The 16,950-nt window shown below is 42.9% G+C and overlaps 1 protein-coding gene across 1 annotated transcript in view; it reads left to right on the top strand.

Annotated features, from left to right (window-relative positions):
* The window catches only part of LOC141146871 (leucine-rich repeat flightless-interacting protein 2-like), a gene marked incomplete at its 3' end in the record, with an annotated part of 33,954 nt that extends 19,802 nt beyond the window's left edge, over nucleotides 1–14,152 (top strand). The window contains 2 exon segments of the mRNA XM_073633632.1: nucleotides 13,060–13,139; nucleotides 14,048–14,152. Of these exon segments, the coding sequence (XP_073489733.1) occupies nucleotides 13,060–13,139; nucleotides 14,048–14,152 (185 nt within the window).
* Nucleotides 14,153–16,950: the final 2,798 nt, after the last annotated feature.

Genomic DNA, 16,950 nt, shown 5'->3' with positions numbered 1-16,950 from the left:
CCGTTTCAACGCAGGAAAAAGCGCTAGTGGGAGCAGGTGCGGGTTACCTTAAAGATAGAGGATACGGCTGGGGCATCTGCAGATGTTTGGTCCCTTTTTTGTCCCACAAGCCGGTCCGCACCGCCAAGGTGTTTCCCTACCTAACTTATTTTGATAAGTTTATTTACAAGGAGTGGGAACGCCTACAGCGTGCCTTTTCATTCCCAAGGCGAATGGCGGTGCGTTACCCCTTTGAGGAGAGTTTTCTGAAAAAATGGACATCTCCGGTTGTTAACCCCCCGGTATCTAGGTTAAATAAGGTGACCACGATTCTGGTGGAAGGGTCCCCCTCTTTCAAGGACCCTGCCGACAGAAGGACCAAGGCGGTTGCCCGGTCCATGTTTACGGTGGTGGGGTCGGCGCTTCAGCCGGTGTTAGTTACGGCTTTGGTGTCACAAACACTTACTGAATGGGCTAAGTTGTTGCACCCTTTGCTTTCTAGAGCCTCGGTATCAGCAGTAGTGCTGCGTCGGCTGATTTGGCTCAAGTGTTGGTCTGCGGACCAGACATCTAAGAAAGCGCTGACGGAGTTGCCCTTCCAAGGTGGGGAGGCTGTTTGGTGCCTCACTGGATGACATTGTTAAAAATGTCATCCAGCGGAGTACTTTTCTTCCACAGTCCAGAGAGGGTAAGGAGCCGTGCCGTAGACAGGGGCCCTCTTTTTCCGCTCAGAAGTGGCTTTTTTTGTCCGCCCGTGTCAGCGGGGAAGCGTTCCCAGTCCGACAAGGTGCCCGCTGAGGCACAAAAGCATCCCTGGTATCGCAAGCCGAACAAGCCTGCAAACAAATCAGCTTCTGCATGAAGGTTCGCCCCCGCCCAACTCTCAGGTGGGGGGGTCGTCTTCGGGAGTTTGCAGACCGGTGAACTTCTCTTCTTTCCAATCAGTGGGTCTGCAAGCTGGTTTTGTCAGGCTACAAGATAGTTTCTTTCTTGTCCGCCAGACAGGTTTTTTCCCGCCAACCTTCATCTTCCGGCTCGTCGGGAGGCCCTGTTTGGGGCAGTGCAGGACTTACTACTGCGTGGGGTGATAGTGCCTGTACCGATGTCGGAAAGGTTTCGGGGATTTTACTCCAATCTGTTTGTAATGACGAAGAAGGAAGGGGTCCGTCCGGTCCTGGATCTCAAGGCCCTCAATTGTTTTGTGAAGGTTCGGAGGTTCAGGATGGAATTGGATCGTTCTGTGGTCGCTGCACTTCATCAGGGGGATTTCCTGGCGTCTTTGGACATTGACGCATACTTGCATGTCCCCATATGCGATTTGCAGTCGGGGAGGAGCACTATCAATTTGTAGGTCTTCCCTTTGGCTTAGCGTCGGCACCAAGGGTCTTCACCAAGGTGCTGGCTCTGATTCTGGCGTTGCTGAGATGAGAGATCTCGATCGTGGGTTACCTGGACGACCTCCTACTGAGAGCAGCTTCTGCCTCAGAACTAAGGGAGGATGTAGCGATCACCATGCAGACTCTTCAGGAGTTTGGCTGGGTGTTGAATCTCCAGAAGTCGGTGTTGCTGCCGACCCAGCGCCTGGAGTACTTGGGGTTGATTCTGGACTCCTCAAAGGCGAGAGTCTTTCTTCCTTCAAGCAAGCTGCAGACTCTCCAATCTGCGGTGCGGTTACTGATGTCCCGCAGGTGGTCGTCGCTGCGTTTTTGCATGCGCATTCTGGGCCTCATGGTAGCCACTTTCAAGGCGGTACTGTATGCTCAATTCCACACTCGGGTCTTGCAGAAAGAGATCCTGTCCAAATGAGACAAGTCTCTGACATCCCTGGATTGTCAAATCTGGGTGAGCCAGCTAGCCAGGGCTTTGCTTCTCTGGTGGCTGAGGTCCCCGGCCCTTTGGTCCGGGAAATCGTAACTTCCTCTTCATTGGACGGCGATCACGACCATTGGACGCAGGAAGAATCCCGCCTGCCGATCAGTGTGCTGGAGCTGCGGGCGATCAGGCGGTGCCTCTCCACATGGTCGCAAAGGCTGCAGGGTCGTCCGGTCAGGATCCAGTCGAACAACACCATGGTAGTGGCGTATGTCAATCATCAGGGAGAGACAAGGAGCTCAGCGGCGGCACTGGAGGTCTTTCATATCCTACAGTGGGCAGAGCGGTGCGTGCCGGCTCTGTCAGCCGTGTACATTCCGGGCGTAGAAAAATGGCAGATGGGACTACCTCAGTCGTCAGTTGCTGGACCAGGGGGAATGGTCACTGCATCCAGAAGTGTTTCAGCTCATTTGCCTACGGTGGGGCATGCCGGATGTGGATCTCCTGGCCTCTCGGCTCAATCGGAAGGTGCAGAGGTTTGTGGCCAGGTCAAAGGATCCCTGGACGGATGCGTCAGACGCATTGGTGGCCCCATGGGGGCATTATCGGCTAATTTATGCCTTTCTCCCTCTCGGGCTCCTCCCTCATCTGCTGCGCAGAGTGGAGGCCGAGGGGAGTCCGGTGATTCTGATTGCCCCAGACTGGCCTCGACGTCCTTGGTACGCCAACATAGTACGAATGGTGGCAGATGTTCCTTGGTGGCTGCCGGTGGCAGGAGGATCTCCTGTCTCAAGGTCCGATTCTCCACCCTGCTTTACCGTCGCTGGCTTTAACGGCATGGCTGTTGAAAGCCAGGTGTTGGGGGACTGAGGGCTGTCGGCTTCGGTAATTTCCTTTATGCTAAGGGTGTGAAAGTCTTCTTCCCGGAAGATTATCATCGCACCTGGAAGGCCTACATCTCCCTGTGTGAGGAGGTGGGGTGGCGTCCACGTTCATATTTGGTTTCCAGGATCCTATATATTCGCTGTTCTGCAGCGAGGAGTGGATTAGAAGCTTGCATTAAGCACCATTAAGGGGCAGATATCAGCTTTGGCTGTCTTTTTTTTTTTTCAGCAACCCTTGGCGTCTCACTCATTGGTGGGTACGTTTGTTCAGGGGGTTCGACGAAGCCCCTCTGGTATGCCACCGCTGCCCCCGTGGGATCTGAATCTGGTGCTCTCGGTGCTTCAGAAACCGCCGTTTGAAAACATTAGGGAGATCCCTTTATTGACTCTCTCTCAGAAAGTAGTCTTTCTAGTGGCTATTACATCTGCAAGGCGGGTTTCTGAGTTGGCAGCCTTATCATGCAAGTCTCCCTATTTGATCCTCCACAAGGATAAGGCAGTGCTGCGTCCTCTTTTCTTCCGAAGGTTATTTCGGCCTTTCATCTAAATGAGGATATTGTGCTTCCATCCTTATGTCCTCAGCCATCGCATCCCAAGGAGGTCGCTTTACATTCTTTGGATGTGGTCCGGGCTCTGCGGGTGTATCTGTCTGCTACGGCTCCTTTCCGGAGGTCGGACTGTCTCGGTGGCTGGTCCGAAGAAGGGCCTGGCGGTCTCGTCGGCCACCATTTCTCGGTGGATTAGACAGATTGTTGTTCAGGCTTCTGCCATAAGGGGGCGGGGACCTCCTTTTCCCGTCACAGCACATTCTACCAGGGCAATTGGTGCTTCCTGGGCTTTCCAGGATCAAGCGTCCGTTTCACAGGTGTGTAAGGCGGCTACCTGGTCGTCAGTACACACTTTCACCAAATTTTACAAGGTCGATGTGGGCGCATGTTTGGATGCATGCTTCGGCCGCAAGGTTTTGCAGGTGGCTGTCTGAGGTTGCGCCTCCTCTGATGGGGAGTTCTTTTTGTTGTGGGTGGAGTTTTTTTCTGTGTTCCCACCCTTCATTTTTGGCACTGCTTGGGGACGTCCCTAAGGTCAAGATTAAAGTGCTGTGTCCATCAATGAACGAAAGAGAAAATGGGATTTTTGTACTTGCCGTAAAATCCCTTTCTCTGAAGTTCATTGACGGACACAGCACCCACCCCTCCTATTTATGTTTGTACTGCTTTTTGACGAACTGAGCTGCTGGGAGCAGAGTGAGGGGTTATAGCCAGTAGGACCACCCCTTGGGGCAGTACTGTGCTTGTTTTTTTGTTGTGTTCTGCCTAGTCCTATCCTAAAGGTGGCAATATAACCCTAAGGTCAAGATTAAAGTGCTGTGTCCGTCAATGAACTTCAGAGAAAGGGATTTTACGGTAAGTACAAAAATCCCATTTTTTTTTTCTTCTCTAGTTTAAGACAGAATAGGAAAGGCATTGAACATCTGTCAGTTTTAAATTCAGTTAGGCCCCTTTTACAGTGGGGCAGGGGTGGCGTCAGCAGTAAAACGCCGCTGGCAGTAAAACACCGCTTTACTGTCGATATTCGGCCACTAGCGGGGTGGTTTTACCCCCCGCTAGTGCCCGAGAAAGGGTTAAAAACCACCGCAAAGCGCCTCTGCAGAGCCACTTTGCCGGCGGTATTGCTGCGGTGTCCCATTGATTTCAATGGGCAGGAGCGGTATACACACCGCTCCAAAGAGGCTGCTAGCAGGACTTTTTTTACCGTCCTGCCAGCACACCGCTCCAATGTGAAAGCCCTTGGGGCTTTCACATTGGAGACAAAGCAGTGGCACTTTCAGGTTGGTTTGCAGGCGCTATTTTTAGCGCAATAGCGCCTGCAAACCACCCCAGTGTGAAAGGGGCCTTAAGAGGAGGTGTGGGGCACTGAACTGTTTCCAACAACTCTTTTAGCATTGGCTAGAGCCAAGGTTGAAATGTATATTTTCATTTTAGGCAGCTTTCCAAGGAGTGATGGCTGGTAGGATGGGGCTTGTTTTGTGTAAACTGGTGTATGGTTATCTATAAGGGGTTATTTATAAGGATATACATGCCTCCTGCATGTATCTTTACCTGTCAAATGTCTCCCCTCTGTCTGTTATGAGACCCTAAAAACTGCATATTCTGTGGGTGGGTCTGTTGTCTGGAGCTCGGTGGGTGGAGTCGTAATGTCAGTAGACTCCCCGCCCACCTCTACACTCCCCTTGTCAATATGCATTTCTCCTGTGTATTTCTTACACTGAACTTCTGCTATGATCTCTAACATCCAGTGAAAAGACAGGAAAGTAACCACATGACTTCAGCATGCCAAATCATGCTGAGGTGTGGAACAGCCAATCATGGCAGAGCAGCAGAAGAAAGGAGTGGGAGGCAATTGAAAAATAATGCATGTCTTAGGCTAGAGCACGAAATATGTAAATCACCTGTCACTCACAGCAAGGGGGAGGATTTGACAAAGTTTTTCTCTGTTTGTCAAGATTTATCTCACTGAACAATAAAAGAGGATTGCTCAAAGATGGATTAACTCTTTGTGGCAAGGCTGGCCTCAAATGATAGGAAATCTTATACTCTATATTATGACATAAAAAAAAAAAAAAAATTCGGGTTTACATCCACTTTAAGTCCAGAAGTTATAATACAGTGGAAGTTACATTTGTGAAAGGCCATTTCAGCAGCTAAAATGGCCCCTCTTCATCAGCGCTTCAAAAGAGATGCAGGAATTGTAAAGTATGGAGTGATCCCATAAGATGTTCGTAAGTAATCATGCAAAAGAGTCTGCTCCAGACACCAGTTTTAGAAGCCTAGGCTGCTATATCCAGCATCTAGAACACATCCTTCTACTTGTTTGTTTTTGTATAGTTATTTTTCTTATGCACCAGACATCAGTTTTAACAGCCAAGACTCCTAAAACTGGCATCTGGAGCAGATTCTTCTATTTAGGATTGCTTCACTCAAGTCCAGCATCCATTTTATTCTAACATTTGTAAGCCTTGATGAGGAAGGACCCCTTAAGTCCCTGAAATGTGTTGATTTTTATTAAACGTAACTTACAATAAGACTTAACTTCTGTACCTAAATGTGGTTGCTGCATGATTTTGGCCCCATAAACCTAGCACACCAAAAGGCATGTACATGCATTTTTGCCAGCGTTTTGTGTTGCTTGTTAGGAGCCGGCACCCACTAACATTTTAGCAACTGAATGTAAACAAAGGAGCCCATAAAAATAAAGCTTGGGGGTCCCCCCACAATCCATACCAGGCCATTCTGATATGGTATGGATTTTAAGGGGAACCTCGTGCCAAAATAATTTAAAAGATGGTGTGAGGTCCACCCAAAATTCATACCAGACTCTTATACGAGCAAGCAGTCTTGCAGGCCAAGAAAGTGGGGAGGAATGAGTGTGTGGCTCGCACCAATGGCGCACTACAAAATCGCACTGAAAGTCATATCAAGTTGCAGCTGCAGTGGTGTGAACCTAGCGTAAATGTCAGTGGCTTGATTTAGTTGCTATCTGAAACTCATAAACTGATGGCAAAAAAAAAAAAAAAAGGTCCATCTAGTCCAGTGGTTCCCAACTTACTAGCCATGGGGGACCCTGGATGCAGCCCTTGAATTTATTAAAGCACTGCTCATAATATTTAATGTGTATTGTTAGAGAAGACTGTCAGGCTTTCTAGAGGAAATTATGATTTGTGACTGCTACAAGTGTGGTTGGATACATGCTACAGAAGACATAGAGAGACTAGGGGCATGTTACGTAAGGCTAGTAGCGATTATTGCATTACAAATAAAAGTTTCCAGTCCTGCTACTGCTTACTGGGGTCCAAGGGCCGGACAACAGGGGCCGTAAGGTTGGACACTAAGGATCCAGTTTACTTTTTTTTTTTTTTTTTTGAGGATATACCTATGTTTTTCATAAGCATTTTTAAATTTACATAATGTTTGTTGACTTACTACCTCTGCTGGATGTATTCTCCAAGCAGCTATTACTCTTTCTGTAAAATGATTTTGTTGCTCTTGAAACTTTCCTCCTGTAGTTTAGTTTAAGGTCCCTTCCCAACATTCTTGATCTTGGCTTTTATTGAAAATACTCTCCCTGAACCTATTAAACACCCCTAATGTATTTTATAGGTTAAAATAATGCCCCTCCTTTTTTTATTTTCTTCATTTGTTGAGGTTGTGCATGTTGTTTTTTTTTTTTTTTCTTCTAAGACCTTGTACCATTTTGTTGCATATCTCTGGACTTCTCATTTTCTTTTCCTGATTGTACAATACAGGTCTTAGGGCTCTTTAAAGTATATATGAATTGTTTCCAAATATTAGTGTGTGTGTGTATATATCTATATATATATATATCTAGATAGATATATATATATAGATATAGATATATATATATATATATATATATCTATATAGATATATATATATATATATATATATATATATATATATATATAGAGAGAGAGATATATATATCTATATATATATATAGATATATATATATAGATATATATATCTAGATATATATATATCTAGATATATATATCTATATATATATAGATATATATATCTAGATATATAGATATCTAGATATCTATATATCTAGATATATATATCTATATATATATATATATATCTCTCTCTCTTATATATATATATATATATATAGAGAGAGAGAGAGAGATATATATATATATATATATATAGATATATATATATATATAGAGAGAGAGAGAGATATATATATATATATATATATATATCTAGATATATATATCTAGATATATAGATATATATATCTAGATATATATATATCTAGATATATATATATATATCTAGATATATATATCTAGATATATATATATCTAGATATATATATCTAGATATATATATCTATATATATATATATATATATCTCTCTCTCTCTATATATATATATATATATATATATATATATATATATATATCTATATAGATATATATATATATATATATATATATCTATATCTATATATATATATCTATCTAGATATATATATATATAGATATATACACACACACACTAATATTTGGAAACAATTCATATATACTTTAAAGAGCCCTAAGACCTGTATTGTACAATCAGGAAAAGAAAATGAGAAGTCCAGAGATATGCAACAAAATGGTACAAGGTCTTAGAAGAAAAAAAAAAAAAAACAACATGCACAACCTCAACAAATGAAGAAAATAAAAAAAGGAGGGGCATTATTTTAACCTATAAAATACATTAGGGGTGTTTAATAGGTTCAGGGAGAGTATTTTCAATAAAAGCCAAGATCAAGAATGTTGGGAAGGGACCTTAAACTAAACTACATATAATTACATATATATATATATATATATATATATATATATATATATATATATATATATACATACTGCAATTAATGGAATGTGCCTCCATGCCTAGTGTCAAAAGAAAAATCCCCTATGGTGGACTTTAAAGGCACACTCAATTACAATTGAAAAAGTATTGAGAGTATTGCCTAGTGTGGTCAGTTTCAAGTAGGAAAGCAGGGGGCTGGCAGATCACCAGGTATTTCACACAAAGGAAGCAATGCGAAGAGAACAGGATACTCTTTAACACACGTACATGGTAGTGGACACATCTGAAATATACTGTAAAATGTTGGGGTAACATACACTTTCATCATTACAATTTGGTTATATGCGACTACCTTCAGGTGATCGGACACTGGCAAAATGAGGCTGCAAGGATATCCCCCTATAGAACCCCTCCCACATACCCTAAGTTTTTCCTAGTGTCCTTAGATGATGGACCTATTCTTTATAAAGAGAGGTGGTTACCTCCTTACATTGAGGTTTTTGTCTCTCTGACACTCTGGATGTTTTTTCCATGATGATTTCTTTTGATTGGAGATCGGTAGAATCTTCAGCAGAGCCTTGGGGGACTGTACCTGGACGCCGCCTGATGGAAGATGTGGGTCTGGCTTGCAGTGTTGCTTTACAGTGGATCCTGCTGTGGATGGCATGTAGTGCCGTATGTGGAGCTAGCTGCAGGGTTGTCTACAGACAAGGAACCACACCAGGCAGACCATGACTCTAAAGACCTCTGTGCAGATATGCCTACCATGGAGGGGGAAACCAGTATAGAGTTAAATACCTGTACCTGTTATGGAGTTTGATAAATATTCTCCCAGGGTGTCCATTTTTTTCCCTTTTCAGGGGTGTACTGAGACCACTGTCCACCTTTCTGGTGGTGCAGTCAGACATTCCAGGATGGCTAAGGTTTAATAGCTTTTGGTTCCTTTTTTTTCACTGCACCGGCGGAAGGCACCTGGTGGTGGTGCTGTAGTGTCCTTTGCCCTCTCCTCTCCAGAGCTGTACCACACGTGGGCCACCTCGCTTTGAGTAAAGATACTGCGCTTTCACACTTTGCCTCTTTCACTTTGGATTCAGGACACTGGTCAAGCAACGTCTCTTGGTTCTCATCCCTGCAGGCACACAAATAGTGGTTTACTTTTGCTAATTCTGGATTACAGCAGTCTTCAGGTGCTTTCGCCAAATCACCCTATGAGGCATTTGATCAGGATGATGCACTTTCCAATGAAATCTCTCCAAAACATATCTAGATTAATTAAAATTTAATGTTACCTTAAATAAAGCTGTAAGCTGTTGTTCAACGTTGCAGCAGCCTGAGTTTGCTTGCTCTGAAATGTCTAGTATCGGGGTCCCTTAAATTCCCTACACCAGTGATGGCGAACCTTGGCACCCCAGATGTTTTGGAACTACATTTCCCATGATGCTTAACTACACTGCAGAGTGCATGAGCATCATGGGAAATGTAGTTCCAAAACATCTGGGGTGACAAGGTTCGCCATCACTGCCCTACACCAACATCTACCTACATCTTTTTAGACGTTTTATACCAACACCTACCTACACATTTTTAGGTCCTCTATGGCAACTGGCTGCACCAGGAGAAGGATCCAACCCCCCCCCCCCCCCCCCCATTTTTTCCAACAATATCCCATTAAGGAAAACCTCCTTCCGCAGTGGGCACTTCCTGTGGTAGATCCAGCCTTTTTCTTAACAATAATATTAATAGGATAGTCAAATGTTTAAAGATCCTATGTTTGAAGATCTTATAGTGACCATATGGGGTAACCCTTCGATATGAGTGGTTTGACAAAGGGGCCATGCCCTGAAGCTTATAACCATTATCATACTCATCTCTTGGCAACGCTTTCTATCCACAGTGGTTTTTATCCTTGTAATTTATACATAGTCTGCTGCTGCTTCTGCTGACTCTTCCTGGTGTTTCCCAGGTTAACTTCCAGGTTCCAAGCACCTTCCATCACATCCACCCAGAGGGGCTTGCTCACCGTTGACCACCTGGAAGGTTGCCACCTGCTGGAGACTTATCAATACGCTTTTTAATCTTATAAATGTGAGTGCATACTTATTATTTTTCATTTCATTAATATGTTTTAATAAATGCTACGCTTGGGTAGTGGCACTTTTCTCTTTCCTTTTTGTTTTTACATAGTTTGTTGGTGGGAGCCTCCCCAGATCCTGCATTGTAGAGAGACTGTTGACGCTGGCCTAAAGTGAACCTCATGCCACAGTGTATTTAAATGGACTTTACTCCAGGACTAAAATACTCCCTTTTTTTTATTTTTTTTGCCAGTTATAATTCCATACTGCTTGTTGTTTTTGGCAGTTGCACTAGTGCCCCCATTTTCTTGCACCTGGGTACATTTAGGGTGTTAATGCCCTTTTATAAATCATTTTTTTGGTTATTGAAGATCCTCCTTCTACTGATGCACAAGATGGAGGAGGAAAGGATCACAATGATTCTCATTGCACCAAATTGGCTAAGAAGAACATTGTACACAGACATACCCAGACTTTTGTAGAACAAGCTCTGGCCTCCTTTCAAACAAACCAGATCACCTAGCCTAAATGCCCCCTGCTCCATCCTGCTTCTCAGTCACTGGGTTTAACAGCATGGCTGTTAAAACTCAAGTCCTAAAGGACAGGAGTATCTCTGATTTGGTTATTCCCACCTTACTCAGAACAAGTAAATCCAACTAATACAAGCTTTAACATTGCACATGGAAGGACTTGTTTGCATGGTGTGAGGACAGGTGGCGTAACCCTGCGAATACTTTATTATTCGTATTTTGTCCTTTTTTCTTTTTTTTTTTTTTTTCAATCTGGTCTCGACCAGCACCTAGCCCTGAGTACCCTCAAGGGACAGGTTTCTGCCATCTTCTCCCGGAAACCTCTTGCCTTGCAGTCCTTTTTCAGGACTTTTCTACAGGGAGTTGCTCATATAATTTCCTCAGTTCGACCTCCTGTGTCACTTTGGAATCTCAGACTGCTGCTCTCTGCTCCTCAGAGAACCCCCTTTTGAACCAAGTTCCATTCTACTTTTGGAAGAACTCACCTTTTAAGTTGGCTTTGTTGGTTACCATCATGTCTGGTGTGTTCTGACATTAGCAGCTCTGTCTTGTAAAGAGCCGTTTTTTATTTTGGAAAAAGACACAGGTTTTGGTCTCAAAACCACTTTCTTCTTACCTAAGGTGGTCTCTTCCTTCACCTCAATGATTATATTGTCCTCCGTCCCTTCTGTGTTGCGCCAAAACAAAGAATTGTTTTGATGTGGTTAGGGCTGTCAGTCTACTTGGCAGTCGTGGTCTTTTTTTCACAAGATAGTCAATTTTTGTTCAACCTGGAGGTCCTCATAGAGCACACCCTGCTTCCTGCTCCACCATTACCAAGTGGATGATGGGACAACTCATTTCCTTTTCTTACATTCTTAAAGAAAAGGTTCCTTTCTTTCCCATTTGTACCATGGTTGTTGGTGTCTCCAGGGCTATTTGGCTTGAATCATCTGTATCCCAGATTGGCAAGGCTTCCACCTAGTCCTCTGTTCACAGGTTTTGCAAGTTCTACTAAGCAGAACGTTCAGGTCTCAGCTGATGCAAGTTTCGACCGCAAGGTGTTTCAGGCTGTTGTCTGAGTATTTTGTTTGATTTCTTTAACCATTTTTCTTTCTTGTGAACCTGTTGGAATTTCTAGGATGCTAAGCCCACCCCACACTTTCATTACGTGGGAATGTCCCATGGTCTGTGAATACCCTGTACTGTACTGTCATATCCCCTGTACTGTACAATTAAGATAACAGGAATTTTGACTTGCCTGTAAATTTCTCTTTTGGAGTACAGTAGAAGACACAGGCCCCTCCCCTCTGTGCCTTCGTCACTCCTTATTGCTTGGTAAAATAAAACTGAAGCCTATATGTGTGCACCCAAGGGGTGGCCCTAGCAAACATTTTTGCCAGTGTCCACCTGAAGAGAGCAGCGTAGAACCCATGGTCTATGCATACCAGTCATGTACTGTACTCCATGATGAGGAATTTACAGGTAAATCAAAATACCAATTTTTTTTTTTTTTTTTTTGCCAGTCAGATCTGTTTCTTGGAGTACAGTACAGGGCACAGGACTGTCACCCTCTGTTCTTATGATCTCCCTAATGCTTGCCACAAAAATGAAGCTAGCTGGGAGTGGACGGGGCTTTATAGGGTGATGTCCCTGCAGCCCCTATTTTTGCTAGTGTCCAGTCACCTTAATTAGCTGCATGTAACAGCCCTAACTACTGTATTTACAAAAGGCAGTGTCCTATACTGTACGCTACTGCAGGAAGCGTATTTTGCTGTCAATTTATTTTTCAGGGTCTCCAGAACTAGACTCAGTGTTCTAAATAGTGTCTGAATAAAACTTTTAGGTGTTTTTATATGGTTACATTGGCTCAGTGGCATGGTTGACCCAGAGTGTCAGCTTTAAGAACTTCAGACAAAAGTTCCTTTCTTTTTTGGAGGTTTTGATTGGGGAAGGTTTGCACATCTGTCAGGTTTTTATTTCTGACTTGTGACTTTTAAGAACATCTCTCACCTTACAGTTTTTCTAAGAGGACCTGAGAACTTCATAAAGTTCCTTTTTTAAAAGAATTCTAACACGTTTTGTAAAGGGTCTGACTCTTACTGTTGGATCAATATTAAGCCTGCCTATATATAAAAATGTGTCTCTTGTTGGAAACCCCCTTTATCGCTTTCTTTTAACACCACTCTGTATGCTAAGAGTCACAAATCCATTATCTAAAATGCTGGATAGTTATTTCTACCTACATTGATAGTGTAATAGTTTGTACAATATATCATCATAGTCGTTAGAAGGTTGTTGGGCCTTGAGTGTTCTTTCTTCATTCTAAAGATTTTCTGTGTGATGTCATGAACTGAACTTGAACTGAACTTGCTATTGCTTTATGATATTTTTATTTTCTTTTTTTTCAAGGAGATGCTAACAGACAAATCAGTGACCTCAAATTTAAAATCGCCAAATCCACACAAGAAATAACTGCCTTAGAACAGAATGTAAGTTGTTTTTTTTTTTTGTTTTTTTTTTAATATTGGAAAAAAAATACTGCAGAGCGGATATAGGTCAAGAGAAATAGTTTCTTCATAGTAGAACATCCAGGGTCTTTTAAAAAAATTCAGATAGCCACTATTTGAACTCTTTTTATAGAAAAAGTTTTTTTAATGACTCTAAAATGTCTTGAATATTCTGTGTTTGTTAAGGGGAAAAAAAACCCACAAAAACAAATCTTACAGAGAATATTGTGCCTAAATTGCACTCCCTTGCAACCTCCTTCTTTAAAACTCTCCCTTGAATCCTGTGCTGGTTCTATCCTATCAAAGACCTATTATCTATTGTACATGAACAGGGACCATGATAGATTGTTGGTATCACCAGAAGACTTTAAAGCGAAGCTCCACCCAAAAGGGGAAGTTCCGCTTTAAGCACCCCTCCCCCCATCTTATGCCGCCTTTGTGGGAAGCGGGTACCTAGTTTTGACAAGTTCTTTTCTGCCCCCTATCTTTTGGGACACGTCACAGGTCCCAGAAGATTGCCATTCAGGAAGCGCAACGTGACTCGCTCCCGGCTGTGAAACTGCAAGCTGTCACCGCCAGGTGCCCACAGTTGTAATGTTGTAATGTTGGCAAGATGGAGAGAATGGAAGTTCGGGCAGCCACGTTGCTGTATCCTGGTACAGGTGAATGTGTGTTTATTAAAAGTCAGCAGCTACACTTTTTTGTGACTTTTAATAAACACAAAAATGACAAACTCCACTTTAACAAGTTTTCAATAGTAGAAGGTCTCTGTGCTCTTTGGTTTACGTTTTGTATTTATGGAGTTCATTTTGTTACTTTTGAAATGCTCTCATTTATGAATCAGAGGTAAGGTAATGCCAGTTCTCAGCTTCTACCAATTTATTTGTCAGATTATTCGGCTAGAGAGTCAGTTGTCCAGATTCAAAACATCTGCAGAAAATGCTGAAAAAATAGAAGATGAATTAAAAGCTGAAAAACGAAGATTACAGAGGGAGGTGAATATTAATATTTTTAAGTATTTATACTTCCTTCTTTTTTGTATACTTTAAATTTAGTTGAAAGCCATACACTGGAGTTTAGGGTTCTGAAATAAACACTAAAAATAATAGCTGAAGTCAGAAAATGATTTGGTATCTCAGTTCAAGAGATGAAATATGGGATTGGTGTATTCAGCGAACTGTTTTGACTGTCCTTGTAGCGTCTGGTAGGATTTCTCCAAAATTGGTAATTTGTCCTGCGATTTGGTTTAGCTGCTAGACCAGCTGGATTTGTGAAATATTGAAACTAATGGACATGGATCTTTTTTAGCCATATGCAAAATAGAGCTAAAGTTGGGTAAAATCCTGTATTATTAATTACAGTGTATATAAAACTAATCTAGTTTGCTTCCTTTTAATCTGTAATATATACTATTGGAAGCAGTTGGTTTACTTCTGTCAACTACAGAACAACACCTCTTATATGATTTGGAAATGACGGCGCTGCGCTGTAGTCCTAACACCCCTCCTTTCCTAGATGACAACGCTGCTCTATAAATCTAGTACAATTATTATTATTATTATACAGGATTTATATACAGTTTATGTAGCACTTTACAACTTGAGGGTAGACAGTACAAATACAATACACTTTGATACAGTAGGAATCAGAGGGCCCTGCTCCTTAGAGCTTACAATCTAAGAGGGAAGGTCAAAAGATACAAGAGGTAATAACTGTGGGTGATGTGCTGATTGAGAAGATAAATGTACAGTTGTTAGGTGGGGGCCAGATAGGCTTCTCTGAAGAGATGAGTTTTCAGGGATCGTCTGAAAGTGGATAAAGTAGGAGAAAATCGGACGGATTGGGGTAGAGCATTCCAGAGGATGGGGGAGGCTCTGGAGAAGTCCTGAAGGCAAGCATGGGATGAGGTGACAAGGGAGTTTGAGAGCAGGAGGTCTTGGGAGGAGCGAAGAGAACGATTAGGTTGGTATTTTGTGACTAGGTTAGAGATGTAGCTGGGGGCCAGGTTGTGGATGGCTTTGTAAGTTATAGTTAGTATCTTGAATTTAATTCGGTGATTGAGTGGCAGCCAATGGAGGGATTGGCAGAGGGGTGTAGCAGACGCTGAGCGGTATGTGTGGTGGATGAGCCTGGCAGCAGCGTTCATGATGGACTGAAGTGGGGATAGCCTATTTAGAGGTAAACCAATGAGGAGGGAGTTGCAGTAGTCGAGGCGGGAGATGACCAGGGAGTGGATTAGAAGCTTTGTGGTGACATTGGTTAGGAAGGGGCGTATCTTGGAGATGTTGCGGAGATTGAGGCGGCAAGCTTTGAATAGTGATAGAATGTGGGGTCGAAACGTTAGTTCAGAGTCCAGGATTACACCTAGGACCCTGGCGTGGGGAGATGGGTTGATAGTTGAGCCGTTGATATTGACAGGGAAAGCAGGGGAAGTGGCACCTGAGGGAGGAAATATCATGAGCTCGGTTTTGGATAGGTTGAGTTTGAGGAAGTGATGTGACATCCAGGCTGATATGTCTGCTAGTAAGTTGGTAATGCGTGAGGAGACAGATGGAGAGAGCTGGGGGGTGGAGAGATAGATTTGGGTGTCATCAGCGTAGAGATGATATTGAAAGCCATGGGAGGCAATCAACTGACCCAAGGAGGTGGTGTAGATTGAGAAAAGGAGAGGTCCAAGAACAGAACCTTGGGGGACCCCAACGGAAAAAGGAAGAGGAGAGGAGGAAGTAGAGTTGTAAGTGACACTGAAGGAGCGATGTGATAAGTAGGATGAGAACCAGCGAAGAGTACAGTCACAGAGACCAAAGGAGTGGAGTTTTTTGAGGAGGAGGGGGTGGTCCACTGTGTCAAAGGCAGCAGAGAGATCCAGGAGGAGTAGTACAGAATAGTGTCCATTGGCTTTAGCCATTAGTAGGTCATTTGAGAGTTTAAGGAGAGCAGTTTCCGTGGAGTGTTGAGGGCGAAAACCGGACTGGAGGGGATCTAGAAGTTTATTCATGGTCAGATGGTCGCTTAGTCGGATGTAGTACAATGAGCAAATGTGGTCATCCTAGGACAGGATGTGTGCTACTGGCAGGATCACCAGGTAAAAATAAAGTAAAAAAGCCTGAAAAAAAAAAATGTGCAGCCACTATATCAAAGGACCGGTGAGCTGCAGTAATTTGGGTCCTTGGGTATAGACAATCCATAACATACAGGATTCTTTTATATATCTGGAGATTCAGAAAACAAATCTGATACCTGTCTCACTAAGTAGTATTGTGGCAGCTGCAAGTTTGCATGGTTAAATAGCTAAAAAAAATAGTTAAATTTGCGGGTTAAATAGCTGTAGCATAAGCAGCTTACAAATGTCTTACAAAGGTCTCCAAACTATGGCCATCCAGTTGTTCAACAGCTACAATTCCCATCATGCCTAGTCATGTCCTTGAATGTCAGAGTTTTACAAGGCCTCATGGGATCTGTAGTTTTGCAACAGCTGGAGGGCCTTAGTTTGAAGATCCCTGGTCTAAAGGTCCATGTCTTAGACTTGTTTCCAGTAAATGTTTAGATTGCAATTGATTGTTGTAAGCTACAATAAACCCTGTGCTTGATTACAGGGCATCTCTATTTAGAAGTGCTTATAGGGAGGGGAAAAAAAGCAGCACCTGATAAATGGTTTTGTAGTCAAATCCTGATTTGTCAACAACTTCTAAAATATACAACTTTGACAGCTGCAGTATTAGAGTGGCTTGAATATTTTTTATTGAAAGTTAAATGTATCGGGTGAAACTTGTGATTTTCTTAAGGCAGTGCA

The sequence above is a fragment of the Aquarana catesbeiana genome, linkage group LG06 (assembly GCF_042186555.1).
Source record: "Aquarana catesbeiana isolate 2022-GZ linkage group LG06, ASM4218655v1, whole genome shotgun sequence".
Classification (NCBI taxonomy): domain Eukaryota; kingdom Metazoa; phylum Chordata; class Amphibia; order Anura; family Ranidae; genus Aquarana; species Aquarana catesbeiana.
Note: the sequence above shows the minus strand (reverse complement) of the source record. Positions and strands in the feature narration are given on the sequence as shown.